This window comes from Eubalaena glacialis, chromosome 20, assembly GCF_028564815.1.
Source record: "Eubalaena glacialis isolate mEubGla1 chromosome 20, mEubGla1.1.hap2.+ XY, whole genome shotgun sequence".
NCBI lineage: Eukaryota > Metazoa > Chordata > Mammalia > Artiodactyla > Balaenidae > Eubalaena > Eubalaena glacialis.
Window position 1 is genome coordinate 30,473,084 of NC_083735.1, and position 16,609 is coordinate 30,489,692.

General features: G+C 60.2%; 1 protein-coding gene across 2 annotated transcripts in view; it reads left to right on the forward strand.

The window, feature by feature from the left end:
- Positions 1 to 16,609, forward strand: part of ADGRA2 (adhesion G protein-coupled receptor A2) — a 34,399-nt gene that overhangs the window by 14,189 nt on the left and 3,601 nt on the right. The window contains exons 1-16 of one of the 2 annotated variants that reach the window (XM_061177558.1): positions 3,546 to 3,638; positions 8,086 to 8,157; positions 8,426 to 8,497; positions 8,631 to 8,702; positions 9,007 to 9,170; positions 9,556 to 9,769; positions 10,402 to 10,566; positions 11,156 to 11,354; positions 11,814 to 11,963; positions 12,091 to 12,252; positions 12,978 to 13,202; positions 13,386 to 13,602; positions 14,173 to 14,381; positions 15,163 to 15,290; positions 15,568 to 15,691; positions 16,133 to 16,278. In XM_061177558.1, coding sequence (XP_061033541.1) covers positions 3,625 to 3,638; positions 8,086 to 8,157; positions 8,426 to 8,497; positions 8,631 to 8,702; positions 9,007 to 9,170; positions 9,556 to 9,769; positions 10,402 to 10,566; positions 11,156 to 11,354; positions 11,814 to 11,963; positions 12,091 to 12,252; positions 12,978 to 13,202; positions 13,386 to 13,602; positions 14,173 to 14,381; positions 15,163 to 15,290; positions 15,568 to 15,691; positions 16,133 to 16,278 — 2,333 coding nt within the window. In that variant the 5' untranslated portion in view covers positions 3,546 to 3,624. Of the gene's footprint in view, positions 1 to 3,545; positions 3,639 to 8,085; positions 8,158 to 8,425; positions 8,498 to 8,630; positions 8,703 to 9,006; positions 9,171 to 9,555; positions 9,770 to 10,401; positions 10,567 to 11,155; positions 11,355 to 11,813; positions 11,964 to 12,090; positions 12,253 to 12,977; positions 13,203 to 13,385; positions 13,603 to 14,172; positions 14,382 to 15,162; positions 15,291 to 15,567; positions 15,692 to 16,132; positions 16,279 to 16,609 lie in introns of those variants that run through there. The other variant, XM_061177557.1, reaches the window with a different exon arrangement.

Here is a 16,609-nt window from a genome sequence, read left to right on the forward strand (position 1 = left end):
AGCTGTGATTCCTACGCTCAGCCCAGGCTTGGTCTTAGAGGGCTGAATCGCCAGAAAGCAGATGTTCCCTCCTGGGATCTTTTGGAGAAAAACTAACCGCAGCTGCCCGCAGTCCTTTGGCCCGGCCAAACCAGGGCCAGTCACCGCCCAGCGTCCGTCTCTGTTCTCCTTAGCACAAGCGAGAGCTGCCCAGAGCCTCCTGAGGCCTCTGGGACATCTTCCCATCTTTACCCTCTCGCCTCATCTGCCAAAAATCCGCTGGGTCTGCCCCCTTGCTGGGTCTGCTGGGTGGTCCTTCAATCTCATGAGGGTAGATTTTCTGGTGAAGATGAGACGATGGCCTTCTCCTTCCCCCCCACGCAAGCCTACCCAACTGGACCCCCCCCCCCACGGCACTGGGACCCAGATCACCACCCTGCAGGTGCACTCAAACCACGGGAGGCAAGCAGAGCAAAGTGGGAGAGGAGATGGGAATAATGACCTATGCTGAGGGAGGACAAAGGGCACCAGAGTGAGAATTCTAGGTCCTGAGTTGGAGCCCCTGCCCTGTTAGGAATCATCTAGTCGTTCACTCTCGAGATGTTTCTTGAGCCCCCTCTGTGTGCCAGGCTGCGTGCTGGGCATCCGGAGTGAACGCGGTAGGCCTGGTGCCTGCCCTGGGGAACTTACCTGCCGCTGACGGGACCCAGAACGCAGCAAAGAAATGTGTAATAGGTCAGGAGACCATAAACACTGCAGAGGAAAACAAAGCAGCAGGGGAAGGGGGGCAGAAAGCACTGGAATGGGGGCCGCTATTTTATGTAATGAGGTTAAGGCCTCGCTGGAGGTGATGGAGCCCTAGCCCTAGGGAGGGAGGGAGCTGGCGGGCAGGTAGTTGTCTAGAGGCAGAGGCAGTAGCAGCAGGGGAGGCCCTGGGGTCCAGCCTGTCTGGTGAGCTTGAGGTGCAGAAGAAGGGCAGCGTGACTGGGGAGTGGTGGGAGATGGGGTCAGAGGGATGCCTCACTTTGGGGCCTCAGTTTCCTCATCTGTTAAAAGTGGGGGGGGGGAGTCCCTGGCGGTCCAGTGGTTAGGACTCCACACTTCCCTTGCAGGGGGGGGACAGGGCAATTTGTAAAGTGCACTCTGGATTTAAAACTCTATGATCCTTGGGTGTGTGTGATACCCACAGAGCTGCAGGAGAAGGAAAAGATCAAAAAACCCAGTGACATGGCCGGGCTTTCAGAGGAGGGGAGGCTTCTGGGCAGAGGGGTGCTGGGTTCAGCATCCGGGCCTCACTTCCCTGGGATGGAGAGGCAGTGCAGGGGCTGGAGGAGCCCAGGGTCTCCAGCCTGGCTGGTCACCACTGTATCAGTCAGGCTTCTCCAGAGAGACAGAACCAATAGGAGATGTATGTGTCTGTGTCCTTATATAAATATACAAAGAAATTCTTTCTTTCTTTCTTCTTCTTCTTATTTTTTTTGGCCTCATCACGCGGCTTGCGGGATCTTAGTTCCCTGACCAGGGATCAAACCCGGGCCATGGCAGTGAAAGTGCCGAATCCTAACCACTGGACCACCAGGGAATTCCAAGAAATTATTTCTTTATAACGAAATTTACTTTAAGGAAATGCCTCATGTGATTGTGGGGACTGGCAAATCCAAAATCTGTAGGACCAGCCAGCAGGCTGGAGAGTCAGGCAGGAACTGATGCTGCAGTCTTAAGGCAGAACTTCTCTGGGAAACCTCGGGTTTTGCTCTCCGGGCCTTCAACTGATTGGGTGAGGCCCACCCATGTTAGCAGAGGTCGTCTCCTTTATTTAAAGTCAACTGACTGTAGACGGTAAGCACATCTACAAAATACCTCCGCAGCAGCACCTAGATTAGTGATTGATTAAGTCACCGAGGGCTGTAGTCTGACACATAAAACTAACCATCACAGTCACTACCCACTACCCCAGAGGTAGGGAGAGGTCCTGGGCCCCGGTCCTGAAGATGCTAATTCATCAGGTCAGCAGGGGCCTGGGAATTGTTTACAAGGTATGCGGGCAATTCTCATGCTCATTGGGGTTGGGAACCAGTGGACCAGATGACCCCTGCACTGTGGGCCTATTCATTGCAAACGAGACGCCGTGGCTTGGCGTGCAGTTGGTGCCAGGAAACACTGATCTCTCTGTCCTCTTGGACTCAGCCGTCCAGGCTGGGGCGGCTGAGCCCGTGGCAGCTTCACATCCCGCAGTCCATGCAGCAAGTCCCATGGGAGTTAGCGGCCTGTCTGATAACTGAGTAGATGTGGGCTGCTCCAGAAAGTGCCAGCGTTGCCCGCCCTGCTGAGCGCCCCTCTGGCCTCTGCGAACAGGTGGGGTGTAAGTGGGGGAGGGGGTCCCCTGTTGTGCAGTGCAGGGCCCCGAGGCCGGGAAGGGGACACAGAGAGGGCCCTGAGAGGGAATGTGCCTGAGCTGATCCCACGGGAGGACCCGTGCTCCAGAGAACTGGGGGATGAGGTGGGATGGGGGAGACACACCTTTATCAGCCAGGCAGGCTGAACTGGAGAATCTGAAACAGTCCAGCAGAGTTCAAGGCCAGCCCAGGATTGTGCAGAAGGGCCCAGAGGTGTGTGAGGCCCTGTCTCTGAGCCCTCCTTTGCGTCCCGCCTCCCTCAGCGTGGACTAGCCAGAGGAAAGGCTTTTGGAGTGAAGGGGCAGGCGATGAAAGGGCACAGGACTTCACCCTGGAGTGAAAAGAGACTGGGATTGAATTCCACCTCCATTTACCTTCTGGGTGCCTGTTCAGGCTCTCACCTGGAACAAGGGGCAAGGCACGGCTCCCTGACAGGTGGTCACGGAGGCAGATGAGCTCACCCAGGAAGAGAGCAGGGGACACCTCGGCCTCTCAGTAAATGGCCGTCCCCTTCTCCTCGGAAGAGTTCCAAGTGGCAAGATGTCACACCGGCCGCCCCAGACCGCTTAGATTCGTCCAGAGCCCCCAGCCCTTGGCAGGCGGTCGTGTAAATGAAGTCTACGGGCGGAAAGGACTCGCTAGGATCATTTTTCGGGTCCCTCGCATCTCTGCCCGGAACCTCCCCGCGCATTCAGCAGAGGGCCGGCCACCTGAAGACTTTCCTGGCCTCCAGGGTGACCCAGTCACAGTGAGAAGCCCCCAGACCGTGGACCGAGCCGGCCACAGGGCAGACAGCCCCCAGGAGAGGTCAAGGGAGCCCGGGACTGGGCGTGCAGGCCTGCGTGTGGATCTGTGTGGACACACGCCCCCAGAGGCCTGTGCACGCCCGGAGGAGAGGGCCCGGGGCGGGAGCCTGGGCAGCCCCAGGATGATTTGTCATTGCCTAATGAGATTAATGAGCCCCGGGGGCTGGTATGCCGCGGTGCTGGGGCACTCATTAGACGCAGATGCTCACGGGAACGATGGGGGGGGGGGGGGGGCGCCTGAGGGCGGGGGCGGTGCGTGCGGCTCACCCGCCAGGTGGTTTCCATTAATCTGGGGGCGGGGCCGAGGGTAAGGCGGCCGGGTTCTAGCCCTCCCCCGCCCCCGCCCCTCGGCGCTGGAGAGGAATGCTGCGCCGCCGCCGAGGGCGCGGGAAGGGAGGCCGGCGGGCCCGGGGACAGCCCTCCTGCTCGCTGTTGTAGGCCCAATGCCTGGCACCGGGTATGTGCTCCATAAATACCTACTGGATGAGATCAGAGACAAGAGGGGCCCGGGGCGTGGCGCTGCGAGGGAGCCTAGGACCGCCTGGGGTTTCCTCCTGGTCCCCACCATCTCTCCGTTTCCCCTCCCCCCAGGCAACCCCTGGACCTGTGGCGGGGGGTTCTGCCCACTCCTCAGCCAGCCCCCCCCGCCAGTTTCTAAGGAACCCTGAAAGTCCTGGAGGGCCCAGGGGAGCTGCTGTGCGGCCTCCAAACCTATAATTCGGTTTTCAAACCCACAAGCAGGGAGGTCTGTGGGGGCCAGAGGGAGCCAACTTCGTGCCGCCCCGCCCTGTGCAAGCGTGGGTACACACACACACACACAAGCTCACACACACACACACGCCGTCATACAAACTCACACACTCACACTTAACAGCTTTAGTGAGACATAATTTACATACCGTAAAGTTCACCCGTTTAAAACGTAGGATCCAATGGTTTTGAGTATATTTACAGTTGTGCAATCATCATCATAAGCTAATTTTAGAACATTTTCATCATCCCCCAAAGAAATCTTGTATCATTAGCAATCACTCCCCGTTCCTCACCACCCCCACCCCCCATTTCCCACCCCTAAGCAAACCACTAATCTACTTTCTGTCTCTATAGACTTGCCTATTCTGGACATTTCATATAAATAGGAAGCACACAGTATGTAATCTTCTGTAACTGGATTCTTTCAGCAAGCATAGTGTTTTCAAGGCTCATCCATATTATAGCATGTGTCGGCACGTCTTTCTTTTTTATGGTCAAATAATATTCCATTGTATGAAGATACCATATTTTGTTTATTCATTCATTAGTTGATGGACATTTGGGGTGTTTCCACTTTGGGGCTTATGAATAATGCTGCTATGAATGTTCCTATATGTGTTCTTGTGTGCACGTATGTTCACTTCTCTTGGATTTGTACCAAGGAGTGGAATTGCTGGGTCATATGGTAACTTTAACTGCCAAGCTGTTTTCCAAAGTGGCTGCACTATTTTACACTCCCATCTATAATATAAAAGGATTCCAATCTCTGTTTTTTAAATCATAGCCATCTTGGTGGACGTGAAGTGGTCTCTCATTGTGGGTTTGATTTGCATTTCCCTAATGGTGTTGAGCACCTCTTCATGCATTAATTGGTCATTTGTGTATCCTCTTTGAAGAAACGTCTATTCAAATCCCTTGCCCATTTTTTTCAGCTGGGCTATTTGTCTTTTTATTATTGAGTTGTAAGAGTTCTTTATGTATTCTGGATAGAAGTCCCTTATCAGGTATATGATTTGCAAATATTATCTCTCATCCCAGGGGTTGTCTTTCAACTTTCTTGGTGGTATCCTTTCAAGAGCAAAAGTTTAACATTTTCAAGTCTAACATATCAATCTGCTCTTTTTTTTTTTGGCTGCGTTGGGTCTTCGTTGCTGCACCCGGGCTTTTTCTAGTTGTCGTGAGCAGGGGCTACTCTTCGTTGCGGTGCGCGGGCTTCTCATTGCGGTGATTTATCTTGTTGCGGAGCACGGGCTCTAGGCGCGCGGGCTTCAGTAGTTGCGGCACGCGGGCTCAGTAGTTGTGGTTTGCGGGCTTAGTTGCTCTGCAACATGTGGGATCTTCCCGGACCAGGGATCGAACCCGTGTCCCCTGCATCGGCAGGCAGATTCTTAACCACTGCGCCGCCAGGGAAGTCCTCAATCTGCTCTTTTATTGCTTGTGCTTACACACTCAGTCTTACACATTCAGCTTCCTGAGCTGCTTTTTGCCCAAGAAGGACATAGGGCAAGATTTGCTCCCAGGGATCCCCCGCCCCCCAACTTCTGCCATAGGGTGTCCTTCCCCTCCATGTGGACATAGGTACAGGGAGAGGGGTCTATCTTGATCCAGGAGCCTCGTCTGGATTAGGCAAGGTGGTGTAGGGAGGGAGGCTCCACCCATAAGCTGCATTTTCTCCAGGTTCCAAGACCAGAGGTCTGTGGAAGCAGACAGAGGGCAGGAGATTCCACATCATAGAAGCATCTGTGCGTCCTTGCGACCTCACCTAAGGAATGAAGGAATCCAATGGGAAAGTCCAGAGCAGGGGTTTGTAACCTGGGTTCCACGAGCCCCTGAAATCAGATGCACAATATTGGGGGTAGTGCATTCTTCTAGGGCAGGACTCCATAGCCCTCATCAGATATTCAAAAGGATATGCTAAGCAAGAAAGGTGCAGAACCACCAACCTATAGGGGCCTCGCGGGTCCACAAAAATATCCAAGTTCTATGGTAGCATTTCCTCCTACCACTAGGGAGGGTACAGCCCCAGAGCTGCGTCCCCCACCTTAGGGACCAGGAGGCCTCAGCTGCCCAGGGGCCAGCCCCCATCGGGCTACCAGCTCAGCCAGGAGCCGCCCCTGGCCCGTGCCCCTCCGGAGAGGACCCAAGACTGGTTGGTCCAGGCCAGCAGGCCATCTCTGAGGGCAATCCTTCTGAGGGCTGCCTTCCTCACCCCGGAAGCCGCTCTGAGGGCGTGAGACAAGAGGTCAGGACCGCCGACACTTGCTGGAAGCTCCCCTTTCAGAAGGCCCTGGCTGGCCCGGGCTGCAGGAAACCCAGGGCAGGAAGGGGCTGGGCCCGAGCGGGCTGCCTTGCTCCCATCTGTAGAGCATCAGTGGGGCAGCCGGGCGGGGGTTCTCGAGGGGGGCCAGGGAGGAAATGAGAATAAACATAGTGAGTGGAGAGGGAAGGGGCGGGGGGCTGCAGCCTGGGCCCCTTGGCAGCCCATGAAGGGAAGTGACACAGTGAGGAATGTGTCTCCCTCTGCTCGTCCCCCGCACGGGTGGGAGGCGGAGCCCTGAGAACGGCCAGAGCCCAAGAGGGGCCGGGGGCACCGGCTGCAGCAGCATCGGAGGACGGGGCTGTGCGGGCGGGGGACCGGCAGGAAGGGCAACCCTGGGCGGGCGGGCGCTCTCCCCGCCGTCTCCAGCCTCCACTCCGCAGGAGCCTTCTAGGGGCTGCGTTCTCGCACATTCCCTGCCTGCACGCTGGGGATGGAAGTCGTCCCTCTAGGAAGCGGCCCTTCCGGGGGCTTCCTCTTCTTTCTCAGTGGGGCGCAGGGTTACGCAGCCCAAGTCCTTGGTATGAGAGGGTGCTGAGGTGTGAAGACCCCCGGCCAGGGGCAGGGCTGGGCAGGGGATTTGTTTCATTTCTCTCTGTCTCTCTGTCTGTGTCTCTCTGTCTCTGTCTCTGTCTCTGTCTCTGTCTCTTTGTCTCTCTGTCTCTGTCTCTCTGTCTCTCTCTGGGTGTTTTTGTCCCCAGCTGGGACTGTCTGTGTGAAAACAGGCCCCCTGCTGGGATGGCACCTCCCCATCCTGGACACCCATTTCCTCTCCCCACAGCAGGGAGCTGGCTCAGTTAACCCCCTCCTGCCCATAATCCGGAGTTGCCCCTGAGACTTTGGCCTGCAGAGCCAAGAGGGCGGGTCTGGGCCGGGGGGTGGCAAGGCCTTGGAAAGCAGGCTGACCCCACCGGCCAACCTAAGTTGGTTATTCCAGGAACCCCCCACCCTTGCCCTCTGCCTCATGATCTCCTGGGTGCTTGGGTGGGCCCGACAGGATGCTGGAAGGTAGGGAGCTAGCCAGGAGGCTGCAGCCCTCCCCGCCCCCCGGTGGGCAGTGAGGCCTCCTGGTAAGGTCTCTGTGGGCCGCGAGCCTGTTCTGGTTTGGCTCGGGAAAGACCCAGGTAGGCCTTGGGTAGGTGGGCAAGTGTTGGGTCAGCCTGGCGCCTCTCCCCATGGCTGTGCCCCACAGAGGACAGGGTGCTGGGGCACGCCAGGGGGCCGGCCATCGCCTTGGGCCTCAGTGGTCCCAGAGGGCTGCCGGGTCTGGTGGGAGGCTGGGGCCATGTGGGCACCGGCCGGTCCCCAGTGGGCCGGGACTGTCCCTTCGGCCCGCCCCTGCTGCCCCTGGGAGGATGTGACAAAGGGGAGGGAGGGTGGCACTCTGAGCGTGTGGTGGAGTTTGAGCCACCAGAGCCTCTGGGACAGAAGCTACTCTGAAAACTTCCCGGCAGTTCGTCCCTCCTGGTGGGTGACCCTTGGCCCTGTGGCGCCTGGGGGCCAACTGCCATCTTCTGTCCAGTCTGTGACCTGCTGGAGCCCAGCCCGAGGTGGCACTTCCCCTGCCACCCTCTCTCTCATCCGAGGCCCTTCCCCCGGATCTCTCGGTGTCTGCATCCTCCCCGATGATCCTCTGACCAGGGAGCCAGGGAGGCGGAGGGGGACCCGTCTGAGAGGCCAGGTCCTTCATCCGGCCTCCCAGCCGCGCGGAGGCGAGCAGGGACTTAGAGGGAAACAGAGACCCCAGCAGTGGCGGCGGCGAGGCCGCCCGCCCCGGGGAGCCGCGCGGCCCCGGAGCGGGCGAGGTGTGAGGCCCCCCGCTTGCTTCCCACAGGGACCTGAGGAACAACGTCATCAGCACAGTGCAGGCGGGTGCCTTCCTGGGTCTGGGGGAGCTGAAGCGCCTGTGAGTGGCCTGGCCTGACCCCACGCCCCAGCCCCCCTCATCCCTGGGGGCGGTCCCGTGGATCCCAGAGCCGCCGCCCTCCCACTCAGCCTCCCTCACTGCCTCTCCTCCCCGCACGCAACAGGCTGGGGGCAGACACTTCATGCCCCAACACCATCTCCTCTTTCTCCGCTCCCCCCCACGCCCCGCCCACACGCGTGTGTCCCTCACAAGCGGATCCGTGTGCTACCACGTGGCCGACTTGCTGAGGTTGTGTGTGTCTCTCCAGAGATCTCTCCAACAACCGGATTGGCTGTCTCACCTCTGAGACCTTCCAAGGCCTCCCCAGGCTTCTCCGGCTGTGAGTGAGGGGCGGGGAGGGGGGCAGAGGGAAGGCTCCCCAAAGCCTCACGGGTCCCCGCATTCTCGTCACTCACCACCCACCTCCTGTGACCCAGGGAGAACCTAAGATCCCCTCTCCCTGTTCCCTGCAGAAACGTATCTGGAAACATCTTCTCCAGTCTGCCACCGGGGGTCTTTGATGAGCTGCCAGCCCTTAAGGTTGTGTGAGTGTCCTTCCCCAGCCCGAGCAGTCAGGCCCCTGCTCCCTTCCTCTGCCCAGGAGGGAGCCGCATGAGCACCGTGCCCACGTGGCCAGCCTTCTGAGGAGGTGGGACAGACGATGGCTGAAGCGCCACCATACGCGCCTCCCCGTGCTTGCCGTGGCGGCCCTGGTGGCAGCAGGGCACACGTGCACAATTTTGCCCTCCCCGGCCCTCTCCAGCCTCAGTCTCTCCCTGGGGCTCCATCCCCACCCCGGGAGCCCACCCTCCCTCTGCTCTACCCTGTGGCCCCCTCACCCCCCTGCAGGGACTTGGGCACCGAGTTCCTGACGTGTGACTGCCGCCTGCGCTGGCTGCTGTCCTGGGCCCGGAATCGCTCCGTGCAGCTGTCGGAGCGCACGCTCTGTGCCTACCCCGGCGCCCTGCACGCCCAGGCCCTGGGCGGCCTCCAGGAGGCCCAGCTGCACTGCGGTGAGCAAACCCGCACCCTCAGGCTCCCTCCTGAGGGGCCCCTGCTGGCTCAAGGCTCCCTGTGCGGTGGGCTTGGTCTCCAGGGCGTCCTCTCCCTCAGATCCCACTGGGGGCCGGTCCTCCATCTGCTTTTCTAAACTTCCTTTGGGGCCGCTGCTTTGTTTATGTTTTCATCTGGTCCCACCTCTTGGGGTGACAAGCGTGCAGTGGAAAGAAGCATCTTTATTCGTTCAAAACCCACCTGCTCCTCTCCTGTGCTCTTATCTCCGGAGACTCTCCAGCCCCCCTTCTCCTTCCGAGCTGGGGCGGGCTCCAGACCAGACAGAGGGGCCTGGCTCTGCCCCCACTGGACCCTCAGCCTCACGGCCAGTGTCCCCTCCCACAGAGGGGGCCCTGGAGCTGCACACACACCACCTCATCCCATCCCTCCGCCAAGTGGTCTTCCAGGGCGACCGGCTGCCCTTCCAGTGCTCGGCCAGCTACCTGGGCAATGACACCCACGTCCGCTGGTACCACAACCGGGCCCCTGTGGAGGGCGACGAGCAGGCGGGCATCCTCCTGGGCGACAGCCTCATCCACGACTGCACCTTCATCACCAGGTACAGGCCCTGCGGCCCCTTCTGGGCCCACGGCACGGGTGGGGGTGGCCACAGTACCCTCACGCACCCCGCAAAGGAGTTGGCCTGATCCTGGGAATACATGCAGATCCAGGACTAAGTCAGAAATGGTCTGGATGAGGGACACAGATTGAATGCCTGATAGAAGAAAAATGATTATATCTGACATTTCTTCAGTGCCTTTACAATGATATAGCGGCTCTCACCTGTATTATTGGACTTTATCTCTCCAATAGATTTGCAAGAGAGGTAATATTATCTCTGTGATAAAGATGGGGAAATTGGGGAATTCCCTGGCGTTCCGGGGGTTAGGACTCAGTGCTTTCACTACCAGGGCCCGGGTTCACCCTGGTCGAGGAACTAAGATCCTGCAAGCCGCATGGCACAGCCAAAAAAAAAAAAAAAAAGGGATGGGGAAATGGAAGCTCGGAAAAACACTAACAGAAGGCCAATGAGAGTTAAAGAAGTATGTACGTGTATCCCTGGCTCAGTTAAAGAAATGAGCCTGAAGCTGATGCCCTGCGTGCCCCAGGGCGGCCCCCGGGAGCTTGGGGAGGGTGGCGTGGCCGCCGGGAGCGCCTCCAGCCAGCCCTCGCCCGCCCGCCCGCCCACAGTGAGCTGACCCTGTCTCACATCGGCGTGTGGGCCTCAGGCGAATGGGAGTGCTCCGTGTCCACGGTCCAGGGAAACGCCAGCAAGAAGGTGGAGATCGTGGTGCTGGAGACCTCGGCCTCCTACTGCCCCGCTGAGCGAGTCGCCAACAACCGCGGGGACTTCAGGTTCGAGACCCAGGCCCCGGCCCACACCCCGCTCCTGCCCCTGGGACCACCGGTGACCAGTCCCCCACCCACTCCAAGCTGGAGAAAACACTGCCCTTTGTCATTCAGCTCCAGGTCCCGCTGGTGTATTTATAGAGACCGTATCCTTTCGTATAAAATCACCCTCCGAATGTGCTGTGCAGAACAAAAAGGTTGTTTTTTTCTTTTTCTTCCTTACATGCATAGTTGACAAAGCTCTCCCACTACGGATGCCACACTTTCATATCCCAGTGGCCTCTCACTTAGGCAGGGAAGGAGTTATTCTCCCCATCGTACAGCTGAGAAGACTAAGGCCCAGAAAGCATAAGTGACTTGAACTCAGGACTTCAAGTCCAGCCTCGCAGCACCAGTGACAGCACCGTCCCAACAAACACAGCTTTAGAAAGAAGGTGGAGCTTGGGAAGCCCTTGAAGTCCAGTCCAAACAAACACCCTCTTCTGGACCCTTCCTGCAGCTCCCAAGGAGTCTGGCCTCACAGTTCTCAGGGCAGGGGAGGGACCCTTGCCCTGAGGAGCCTAGGTCATCGGCAACTTCCTGCCTGTGCCCCCAGGTGGCCTCGAACTCTGGCTGGCATCACAGCCTACCAGTCCTGCCTGCAGTACCCCTTCACCTCGGTGCCCCTGAGCGGGGGTGCCCCTGGCACCCGAGCCTCCCGCCGGTGTGACCGAGCTGGCCGCTGGGAGCCGGGGGACTACTCCCACTGTCTGTACACCAACGACATCACCCGGGTGCTCTACACCTTCGTGCTGGTGAGGCCAGGAGAGGGGAGGGGCGCGGGAAAGGGGGAGGGGAGAAGCCTGCCTCCTTGGGATGCATGGTGAGGGGCCACAGGCACCGTGTCTCGTGTCTCATGCTCTTCTCCTCTAGCTTTCCCTCTCCCAGGGGATTCAGAACCCCAGGGCCACACTTCGGACATGTGGGCCACCCCAAGGTCCCCAGTACAGCAAGGGCAGCCTTAAGCAGAAAGCAGGGACAGCGTGAGGTCGTCCCGTTGTCCTCAAGCAGTGGCATAACCCGTGGGCGGCCCTGAGTTGGGAAGGGCTCGCTCCTGACCTTCGCCTCCTGTCTGGCTCAGACCCAGCTGTGGGCTAGCCCCTGCTCCCTAGGCCCCATTGCTCTGAGCAGCAGCACAGGAGAGGGGGCCCCCGGGCTGTTTTGGGGGAGAAGGAGCCAGATTAGACGGTGCCCTTTCCTCCCCACACCCCCAGATGCCCATCAATGCCTCCAACGCGCTGACCCTGGCCCACCAGCTTCGAGTATACACGGCCGAGGCTGCCAGCTTCTCCGACATGATGGACGTTGTCTACGTGGCTCAGATGATCCAGAAGTTTCTGGGTTACGTCGACCAGATCAAAGAGGTGAGATTCGATCGGGCCCCTGGGGCCCCTGGAAGTCACCTGCCCCCCACCTGCTCAAGCCGGTCTCGCCCCAGCCTCTGGGTCCCAGCCCCCCTCCTGCCCTCAGTGACTCCGCCCCCGCCTCCAGCTGGTGGAGGTGATGGTGGATATGGCCAGCAACCTGATGCTGGTGGACGAGCACCTGCTGTGGCTGGCCCAGCGCGAGGACAAGGCCTGCAGCGGCATCGTGGGCACCCTGGAGCGCATTGGGGGGGCCGCCCTGAGCGCCCACGCCCAGCATATCTCTGTGGTACGGTGGGCCAGCTGGGAGGGTGCCCTGCCCAGGGAGGGACAGGGAGGGACCTCAGAGGTGACGGGGGCCGGCCCTTGTCATCCAGGAGCAAGTGCACATCCAGGTGTGCACCAGCCGTGCGCCCAGTTAGCGAGAACACCGAACGTGACTACGGTTCCGTTCGTGTGGCATCAAATTCCAACTTGTCAGGAGCAGGGCAGAGGAGAGGGAGGCCAGCGACATCGGAGAAGTTACACAGGGCTTCGTGCGGGGAACCGAGTTGAAGGGCTGGCCCGATGGAAGCACGTGGGGGTGGGAAGGAGGAGGAGGACCAGCAGGAAGGCTTGGGAGCCAGGCAGCAGCACTGGGAGGGAGGGAGGGTAACGGAGACTTCTGTTCCCTGAAGAGGGGGGGTTTCCAGTGGAGGGTGGTGAACCAGTTAGCAAGCCGCGCACAGCATCTCCTCTGCTGGGTGCTGGGGGAGATACGAGGGGGGCGAGGACCCTGCTGTCCGGCGTAGTTGGGGCAGCAGGACTGGGGCGTGTCAAGAGCTGAGCCAGCTCCAAGACTGGGTGTGAGTGAGTGGGAGGAGGGGCCGAAGAGCAGGGGTTTGGGAGACTCCCCGGCAGACGGAAGGCTGCCAGGCCCTGAGTGATGAGCAAGGATGGCGGGTTGGCCTGAGCAGGTCTGCGGTCTCGAGCAGGAGAAGGCCAGGAGAGGGCTGACAAGGTCCCTGTCCCTAGAACTCGAGGAACGTGGCCTTGGAGGCCTACCTCATCAAGCCGCACAGCTACGTGGGCCTGACCTGCACGGCCTTCCAGAGGAGGGAGGCCGGTGCACCGGGCACCCGGCCCTTGGGTGCCAGCCAGAACCCCTCCCCTGAGCCGGAGCCCCTGGCCGACCAGCAGCTCCGCTTCCGCTGTACCACGGGGAGGCCCAACGTTTCTCTGTCGTCCTTCCACATCAAGGTGGGCGCCGGGGGAGGGAGGATGCTGAGAGGGCAGGTATGAGGTGCAGGCGCCTGGTCAGGTGGATGGTGTGAGGGGACGCAGGACTCAGACAGGGGGAGAGGGGACGGAGGAGGAGGGGCGGGAGGACAGCGGAGCCCCAGGGACCCTGGGTGTCTCTGAGGAACTCCTGTTTCCCCCCAGAACAGCGTGGCCCTGGCCTCCATCCAGCTGCCGCCCAGTCTGTTCTCGTCCCTCCCGGCTGCCCTGGCCCCCCCGGTCCCCCCAGACTGCACCCTGCAGCTGCTCGTCTTCCGAAACGGCCGTCTCTTCCGCAGCCACGGCAACACCTCCCGCCCTGGAGCCGCTGGGCTTGGCAAGAGGCGCGGCGTGGCCACCCCCGTCATCTCTGCGGGAACCAGTAAGGGCCTGCACCCCGCCCGCCCTACCGTGCCGCCCGGGAGCCCTCCCCCGCGCCCCCGGCGCCCTGGTGGAGGTGACCGGGGGCGGTGGCCCTGCACCATTTCCAAGGGCGGTGCAGGGCAGGGATGTCCCGTGAAGGAACGGACTGGTGGAGAAAAGGCTCAAGAGACCCTGGGTTTCACATCCCAGATTCGTCAGATTTCCAAAGGGCTATAATCACAAACCCTCCACCCACCTGGGCCTCCTTCCGTCCCCCTTCGTCACCTGGTGCCAACTTCCCCCGCAGGGTGCCCTCCTGAATCCTCCCTTCACGCGGGCTTCCCCTCCCTCAGCATCACCTTCCACCTTCTCGTCCCCGACCCCAGAGTCCTCCCTTCCTGGGCATGTCGCCACGACTCATTGGCAATTAGCTGGGCCACCACCTCCGGGCGCCTTCATTTTGATTCATCCTTGTGTCTCCCCAGTTAGGCTGAGGCCCTGGGGAGCAGGCCCGCACTTGGCATCTAACTCTGTTCCCCAAGCCCAGCGCACGCCCCAGCCGAGCCTGAGTGGACCCCCTCCCCTGTAGGTGGCTGCAGCGTGGGAAACCTGACTGAGCCGGTGGCCGTCTCGCTGCGGCATTGGGCTGAGGGGGCCGAGCCCGTGGCCGCTTGGTGGAGCCAGGAGGGGCCGGGGGGGCCCGGGGGCTGGAGCTCTGAGGGCTGCCAGCTCCGCTCCAGCCAGCCCAACGTCAGCGCCCTGCAGTGCCAGCACCTGGGCAACGTGGCCGTGCTCATGGTGAGGGTAGCAGGCACGGGGGTGGAGGGCAGGGGAACGCAGAATGGGTGCCGGGGGGGACCAGGGGCACTCTGAGCGCCTGGGGCCACAGAAATCCTGAAAAAACAGAGGCCTTATCGGGCCTCGTGACGGTCAGGACTCGCAGGGAAATAAATGGCCCTCTGGTCTCCCCCATAGCTCTTCATCTTTCAGAAGACAGGCAGGTCCTCAGGCCCTCTATCAGGTCATCCCCATAATAGCAGCCCCAGAGTTAAAAAAAAAAAAAGACAGAGAGGTCCTGCCTCTACTTCCATATCGAGAGAGATGGATCAGAGACCGCCCAGCCTGGTCTCCACATCCTGCACTCTCTGACACCCAGATTGTTAAAGTGAAAAAAAATCTGGGAACATTTCTCCTTCCTGGTCACCCTCCCCGCTCACCCCTGTGCAGCCCCCGTGCCCGCACCACACTTCACAGCCCGCTTTTCCAGATCCTGAGCAGGCATGCAGCTGTATGATAGACAGAACCTGCCCCTCTTCCCTCCTCTCTGATTTTCGGGCTGGGAACCTGAAAAGTTCCCAGAAAGGCAGATCATTAACACCACCTAGACCGACTTTCTAAGGGAGGATGTCGTGGTGCCTACATCTTTGCTACCCAGATGGACCAAGGGCCAAAGATGGGGCCCAAAGCTTACAGGGCTTGGGAAGAGGAAAACTGGCCTGGGGGACCGGCCAGGACTCCACAGGGCAGCCTCTCAACTCCCGGCTTCCCCTTACTCACTTCTTTTCTCTGCTCTTTCCAGGAGCTGAGCGCCTTCCCCAGGGAGGTGGAGGGCTCAGGGGCAGGCCTGCACCCTGTCGTGTACCCCTGCACAGCCCTGCTGCTGCTCTGCCTCTTCTCCACCATCATCACCTACATCCTCCACCACAGGTGAGAGCTCCTGCGGGAAGGGAGGGCATGCTGGGTGTCACTAAGTACTGGCAAGGCGACAGTGGGTGTTCCTTTCCCAGGCTCTTGCCTAGCCTTTCCTTCGAAGGTTCTGCAGTTGGAAAATGCGTTTGGGGGTTAAGGTGTCCATCCCATTCACGCCCACGCGTGCACACAGCTATCTGCCTTCTCCTCTTTGACTCTCCCAGTGGCCTTGAGACCCCCATAGGCCTGACCTTGGGTTGGGTGGCCCATTTGTTGAAGACTGTTTCTGTGGCAGCTCCATCCATGTGTCCCGGAAGGGCTGGCACATGCTGCTGAACCTGTGCTTCCACATGGCCATGACCTCCGCCGTCTTTGCGGGAGGCATCACACTCACCAACTACCAGATGGTCTGCCAGGCGGTAAGCAGAAGGGCTGGGGTGGGGGTCTCCAAGATCGGGGACGGCAGCCTAGGGTACAGGAGGGAGGCACACGGGAGGAAGGGGGCTCATGGCAGTGGGCTCCCGCTCCGCTGTTCCGTGCGCAGCCTCGTGGGCGAGGTGGGCATGAGAGTAGGGGAGGGAAGAAGCAGAGCAACTAGGAGACAGGACAGAGTGGAGAGTGGGGTCCTGCGATGGAAGAGAGGTCGGGGACGAGCCAGGCAGCAATGACAGGGTCATGGAGAGTCCCTGGCATGGGGGAGAGCCCTGGGCTGGAAGTAGAGAGGGTACCGGCAGGGACAGAACCCTGGGGAGGTTCTGGGTGGAGCTGGAGGCTGGGCACAAGGGAGGCACGGGAGAACACTGCGGGGCTGAGGCTCTGGAACGGCCAGTCCCCCCAGCCTCAGTGCCTTGACCCCACAGGTGGGCATCACCCTGCACTATTCTTCACTGTCCACACTGCTCTGGATGGGGGTGAAGGCCCGTGTCCTCCACAAAGAGCTTACCTGGAGGGCACCACCTCCACAAGAAGGGGATGCTGCCCTGCCTGCCCCCCGACCCATGCTCCGGTATGTGCTTCCATCTGTCAGCTCTGCAGTGGGGAAGGGCTCAGGTGTCGGGGGAGGACACCAAAAGCTGTTCTTCCAGGGTGGATGCTCTCCCAGGAGTCCAAGGTCCTGGGAGATCACACTCCCAAGACAGAAGAGGTGGGGCGTTCCCTGGGGGTCCAGTGGTTAGGACTCAGTGCTTCCACTGCAGGGGGCCCAGGGTTCAATCCCTGGTCAGGGAACTAAGATCCCTCAGCCAAAATTTTTAAAAAAGGCAGAAGAGGCAGGGCCCTGGGTGGCACTAGGTTGCCCAATGCCATGGAGGGGGTGCATCCTTGGGGTTTTCAGGCAT